Source organism: Lactuca virosa, chromosome 1 (assembly GCF_052849685.1).
Source record: "Lactuca virosa cultivar CGN04683 chromosome 1, Lactuca_virosa_CGN04683_v6, whole genome shotgun sequence".
Classification (NCBI taxonomy): Eukaryota; Viridiplantae; Streptophyta; class Magnoliopsida; order Asterales; family Asteraceae; genus Lactuca; species Lactuca virosa.
In genome coordinates, this window is record NC_136426.1 from 314,191,223 (window position 1) to 314,197,720 (window position 6,498).

The 6,498-nt window shown below is 34.0% G+C and overlaps 1 protein-coding gene across 3 annotated transcripts; it reads right to left on the reverse strand.

Moving 5' to 3' along the window:
• Window positions 1–1,716: 1,716 nt before the first annotated feature.
• On the reverse strand, window positions 1,717–4,977 carry LOC145110050 (uncharacterized). 3 transcript variants are annotated; one of them, XM_079047069.1, is made up of 3 exons: window positions 4,877–4,977; window positions 2,210–3,064; window positions 1,717–1,999 (listed from the first exon to the last, which is right to left on the reverse strand). In XM_079047069.1, exons 2-3 carry the CDS (start codon window positions 3,051–3,053, stop codon window positions 1,923–1,925), a joined length of 921 nt encoding a protein of 306 aa, XP_078903195.1. In that variant the 5' UTR covers window positions 3,054–3,064; window positions 4,877–4,977; the 3' UTR covers window positions 1,717–1,922. The 3 variants fall into 3 exon arrangements, with proteins under 3 accessions (XP_078903195.1, XP_078903193.1, XP_078903194.1); XM_079047067.1 differs by lacking the exon at window positions 4,877–4,977 and adding an exon at window positions 3,941–4,159 and having other exon boundaries at window positions 2,210–3,054; XM_079047068.1 differs by lacking the exon at window positions 4,877–4,977 and adding an exon at window positions 3,941–4,157.
• Between the last annotated feature and the right edge of the window lie 1,521 nt (window positions 4,978–6,498).

The window sequence follows — 6,498 nt, forward strand, 5'->3', positions numbered from 1 at the left end:
CAATTCACAACAAGACAAGTTTTTAGTTTTCTTAATCAAATTAAAATTAAAAATGACTTATATGTTGGATGAAATTAATGCCTGGAAATCCTCATTTGAGCTCCAATTCCATTCCCCTCTGTCTCGGCTGATGAAAGGCGGCCTTAGGGGAGATTTTAAGCTCAAATCAAATCAAATTTGCAGGTGAAAAGCTTGGATTAATAACCTTTAATCATTATACATCAAACATCAAAGCTGCATCTATTTGAATCTCTCATCTTCTTGAGTTAGGGGAAAAGCCAGAGTTGATTAGAGTTTAAGGAAATCGAGTACAGATGATTAATTTCAATAAATTTATGGCGCTAATACATATATTGTTGTATAAAAAGACATGTAATTAGCTCTTTAATTCCATGTATGGGTCAAACCTGTTAGATTTTTCGGGTAAGAAAACACTTGGAATCCTGAGAATCATGATCGAACACTTTCAATTTGAAGTATTTCGGGATCCAAGGGGCAAGAGTCCCTGGGGTCGAGTTGTTTTGAATAATTGATCCGGTTTTTGACTTTATCTAATCCCTTATAGAGAACCCGATTTTATGATACTTTATGATTGTTGCAAAGTGCCTTGTGGCAGTTTGGACAGTTTTAGGATAGAAAACTGTTTTTTGACAGCTTTCAGACAAAGATGGTTTATAACAAATTTTGGTCATCATTTTCTGGTACATACCATCTAACATTCTCAGTTTTTGTCTCTCAAATTTATGAGTCTTATCCGATTGATGATTTTGGGAGTACCATCGTAATACTTCAGTTTGAAAGTGTTTGTCACGATTCTCAGAATTTCAAGTGCTTTCTTACCCCAAAAATCTAACAAAATATATATATATTTTTTTTAACAGAAGAATTTACTATAAAACTAACTAGAAGCTAAAAAAAACTTACAAAGGAATGGCCATCACATAATAGGGTTTTGCATCCAAACAACCTACCAAACTTAAATTTATGGAAACAAAAAACAAACCAATCATAAAAGACATAGTTACAATGTTATAAAAATGAGCATTACGATAACTCCAAATATGAATACTCCACCACAGGGTAAGTTAACACAAGGATTCTAGTTTTCTGTTAACAATTTCACACAATTTAAACAGAAACATGAAATAAATACCAATCGATCCAAGAACTATCTTCAAAAGCATAGAATGAGGCCCAATAGAAAGTAAGGCGACTTTCCTCATCTGGAACTGGAATAATGTTTTATTTTCTTACCAATTTATGCAACGATATCAATTTTTTATCATCTTATATAATAATGTTCTACTTTTTTACTAATTTATGCAACTAACATGAATTATACAACTATATATGCTTCAACAAGGCAAACGTGGTATGGTAAAATGATGTGTTTTTAATCCTAAGACTAATGTCATCAAATATTTTCCTGTAAAGAACCATGTTGTATAAATTGAACAAAAAAAAAAAAAAAAGCTCTAAACATTGTTGCATAATTTAGTCCTTAATATATTAATTATTTTAAAAAACTAAAAAAAGACAACAAATATGGGCATCAATTCAACCCAACCTCTCTCGAGTCTCGACTAGTCATAAACATTAATTGTTCAAAATCCCCACCACTTTCAATCAGAAAAAATAAAATAAAATAAACTCTTCATCACCATTGATTCAGATTCATTATCAACAATTAAAATCCACCACAAGAATAAGATCGCATAAGAAAAAACCCTCAAAAAATCTTAATAAATCGAAGACCAATTGTTCCAACACTAACAAGATAGATTCAAATGCATATAATCAAAGCTAAAATGCATCAACAATGAATGAAGGTGTTTAACTCAGTTTGCCTCAACATAAGATGAAAAAAAAAAAAAAAACACCTCTTAATTGATGTTACCTATTCCATTAACTAATTAATTGCTTTAAATTTCGGAAAAATTGCTTAAAGAAAGATCCACAGCCACTGCTTGAGTTGCATCAATATTGTTGTTCACTTCGCCTGCAAAAACAAGGTTTTATGGAATAATTAATTAACCTTTCTACTATCAACTTATTATAACATAAATAGATAATAACTTATTAATTAGAGATAACAACTTATTATAACTTATAAAAAAATACGATGAGAAACTTAAGAAACATCATTTCTCTTACTTTCTATATTATGTCTTTCTGTAATAAATAAAAATGAAACACTGGAATTTCATACCTGTTTGTTCTTTACTTTCTTCCTGCAGCCCATCCTTCCCCAACAATGGTTGATTTTCCATAATTGCCCCTACAGGAGTTATAAGCTCGTCTGGTTCCTTTACATGCAGCTCGCCCTCATCCTTCTTTTCCATATCTTGATTCCCATGTTGCTCAGATTCCATTCCAGAGACGTCTCCCGGAATCATGGATTCCTTTTCCGGAAAACTCTCAGTCTCAGCCGTTGGATCACATCCCACGTCCTCGTTTTCACAATCTTTCGGAACATCTTCCGATGCTTTAGAAACCTCAAAAACCTGCATAACATCATCTTGCTCAACCAATCTCAGATTTTCCGGTTGAGGGGTATTTTGGTAATTTTGCACCGTCCCTCCAGCTTGCTTTACACATACTGATTGATCCGGAGCACAAAACTGCACCGGGTTTCTAGGATTCGCGGGCGGAATCGGAAATTCAGTTCTGGTGCACATTTCGAGGTGGGGTGCCACGTCATTTTCCGGTGTCACGGGGGCTACATGCCCCTGTTGGAAAACAATGCCACGTAGGATGGAGTTATTGGGGCCCAAACGGGTCGAGAGGAGGTACCCGTTATCGAAAATGCCATCGATTATGCATGTAATCGCCTGTCCGACCATGGTGTGGTCGACCGGAGGAAGGATGGTGGTTGGTGGTGGTGGTGGTTGGATGGTGGTTGAGAAGGTGGGTGGTGGTGGCGCCGGAGCTACTGGTGGCAGAGGTGGAGGTGGTTGAGGATGTGGTCTTGGCATGTTTTCATCCTTACGTGGACGACCGCGTTTACGTTTCACAGGGAGGTCGGGTGTCTTTGATATGTTTTGTTGATTCATTCTGCAAAGTTCTTTATACAAGCAAATCAACTGTTATTCAGTGACAGTGACGGTAATAATAACTGTATGTGACATTGATAGTGACAGGTTACACTGTCAATGTCACGTGTCAGTGTATGTGACATTGACAGTGAGAACAAAATTTTGTGTTTCTATGAACTCAAAACAATAAACAAGGTTTTATGTTAGTAACATATAAATTAAGTGAAACAAATAGTCACCTTCCATTTTATTTTATTTTTAATTTGATGACAAACTAACTACAATATCCTTGCATTTTCTACATATATAAAAATTTAACTTTAAGCACAAAAATTATAAAAAATATTTGAGAAAACAACAGTATATTTGGGGAACTAACTTTGGGTAAATTGTGGAAAATTGCAAGACTTAACCTGAAAAGCTTTCTTTCCATGACTTTATTAGTCTTTATACGCTAAGTCCATCTACATTGGGTAAAAAAATATACCTGTGATATAGCTTTACTAGATTAAGACTTTGTTCCGTTGAATAAAACACGAAACAAAACCTTAACCATCATGCAAGAATTCTATCCGGCTCTTAAAAATCCAAAACTCTTGATTATTCTATATTTTTTCATTGAATTTTTATCAATAGATAGTATTTTTGCATTGAAATCTTGAAAATTACGATGTTTAAGATACTTATTTCCTTTGATTCTCTTGTAATTTTCTCACTGCCCGTATCAAAATTAAAACCCTAAAAAAATATCGCATATAAAAACAGATCAAATAAGTGAATCATGCGCTGATAATCAAAATCTGAACAACGAATTGCGTAAATCTGATACAATCTTTCACATTCATCGCATTACGTGAACATGAAACAATCGCAGAAAACTACAGAGATTCATGCGAAGAACTTACTTGAGAAAAATTGAGATCATGAGAGTGTTGCATATGAATGTAGAAAAATCTGTTGCGATTCCATTTTTTATCACAAAATAATGTAATTTTATTTGCGGGGAAACATATAAGAAAAGGGGGATCGTTTGAGTAAATAATATGAATCTCATATTTGTGTTTTTGATTCTGAAAAAGGAAAAGACTATCAAGGGTAACTGATATTTAGGATGATATAACTGAAATGGAAAATTAATAAATTAAAATTCAAAGAAAGAAAATCAAGAAGGTATTTACACTTTTTACCCTTGATGTGTTTTCATGGTCAGTATCAACCCAAGAATAACTAGTTGTTTCAAAGTATCGTATGTTGAATAACAAATCACAAGTAAATTGATATTGAGGGTTTTCATGGTTTTCACGTGGGTAAACAAAAGGAAGCCACATTACTTCGAACTTTATTTATGTTCTTACATCGAGAGCAATTTATAAATCATATACTTAAGTTTTAGAATCATACTAATTATACGTGTTTTTTGTTCAAGTGAGTTAAGATTTCACATATTCCTGTGTAAAAATAGTTTGCACAAGATGGTTTTGTACATTGAATTATAATAAGTGGATAATTGGAATGTGTATTTGTTAAATAAATATTTGGGGATGAAACATGACATCTAGAGTCTTAGTTCTCATGATCAATAGATGTTCAATTTGATTATTGAAATCCGTTAGAAAATCAAAACAACAACGTAGGCGAACAAAATTCAACATGTTCTTAACAAAATTGAGGCGAACATTGAAAAATTAAAGTAACAATCGAGGCAAATGATACAATAATGAACAAATTCAAAATGGTTTTAGCAAATAAGCTTGTAAAGATGTCTTATATGTTTTTAGTACTAAAAAAACTAATGCTAAGGAAGATTAGTGATTTTATGAGTTGTCTAGTGAATGTCATACCTGAACTTCTCAAAAAGGAATAACCTTAATGGGGTGAACATTAAGCAATCAGAGGTATGATGGAGCTTTCAAGAAAACAAAATGATTGATTGTTCATGACTGTCCAGGGGATGAAAATGTAGATTACATAAAGGGTGGCGGAACTTTCAAGAAAATAAAGTTTAGAACGTTTATAATTTTCCCAAAATTTATCTTGGAAGAGTTAGAAATTTCATATATGTAAATCTAAACCTTTTATATTTCATATAAACCCCCTTGTGATTTGAGTTTAATGTCATTTTTGTAATTTAGATGTTGCATTGTATATAAAAAACTCCTCTCATATCTTGATTAGTTTTTGGTTACCATACATATGGTATATTATCCAAACAAGTAACAAGTACCAAGATGGAAGTAAGTTGTCAACAAGAAAGGTTGGTTGCTAAAATAAGAAAGCATGACTTCACCTACAGTTAAAAGACCATGAAAGTGAGTTACACATTCATATGTTATCTGTTCAGTCACATAGCATCCATGTGTTATCAGTTCAATCGCATAACCATGTTAGGTGTAACATTTGTATCCCTTGTATTATTCTTTTGAAGTTCCTTGTGTTTTAAAGAATTGGATTTTGAGTTTTGCCTCCCCGCGACATGGTAGTGCCATGTCACCATAGCGCACCACTCATTAAGAGGTCACGGTGCGACGTCGTAATGTGCACAAAACCTTTAGTTTCAGGCTTTGGGCCCTATATAAAGGATATGGGGCTAGGGTTTCGACTGCCTTCAGCCTCCATCACCCTCAGAAAAGCCCCCATCCAAACCCTAGTTCATTTCTCACCATTATGTGCCATTGTTGGGTTGTTTCACCCAATGAAGGAATGAGAAGAACTTTGGGAACCAAGGAAGCATCAAGAAAGATCATTACAACCTTTTGTACACTCTCTGGACCATTATAAGTCTCCTTAAACCAGATATTGGTGGTACTTTCTTTTTAAGACTTAGAATTTTATGCTAGTTAGTCCATTTGATGAGTTTTGAGTGATATTTGAGAATAAAGTTTGCAATTTTATGACTCTCAAAGGCCCCAAAAATATTGTATGTTTCAGATCTGGGCTCTTAAGTTGCTTTGGTGCAATGCATGGGGTTTTGACCTTATTTTTCACCATTTTGACCTAATATGTTGTATGACACGCACTCGACATGCATGTCCATAAATTTAGGATTTTTATGGACCATTAGGGTGCCATGAATTCTTCTGGAAAGTATTAGTGGAGGACTTAACGAATTAAGAGCTTAATAAGAGTTTGGATCTGCCAACATAACCGCAACGTGGTCAAGTTTTGACCACGTAGTGGTAGGCAGATCCATCGTGCTTCTATTTGAGCCAAACCATGACATTGTGGCCTACATGGTTGACTTTTGACTGTTGACTTTTTGACCAAGGTGACTTTTGGTCAACTTGATGGTTTTAGATGTTAAATTGAGGTTTGACCTTTTTATTAATATTAGGTGGTGTGTAGTAGGCCTTACATTTTGCGAGCGGTGGTGTTAGTCTATTTTGATTGTGAGGTGAGTCTTCTCATTATACTATGTAGGATGCTAGACTGTCTTTGTAACTCTTGTATGTATGTTATGTATGTT

Bases quoted from the DNA above. Each gene is read 5' to 3' on its own strand.
- LOC145110050 (XM_079047067.1), bottom strand. From the start codon at position 4,089: ATGAGATTCATATTATTTACTCAAACGATCCCCCTTTTCTTATATGTT. The intron at 3,055-3,940 runs GTAAGTTCTTCG...AGAACTTTGCAG, and splicing joins ATGATCTCAATTTTTCTCAA to AATGAATCAACAAAACATAT. The intron at 2,000-2,209 runs GTATGAAATTCC...TTGTTTTTGCAG, and splicing joins AGAAAGTAAAGAACAAACAG to GCGAAGTGAACAACAATATT.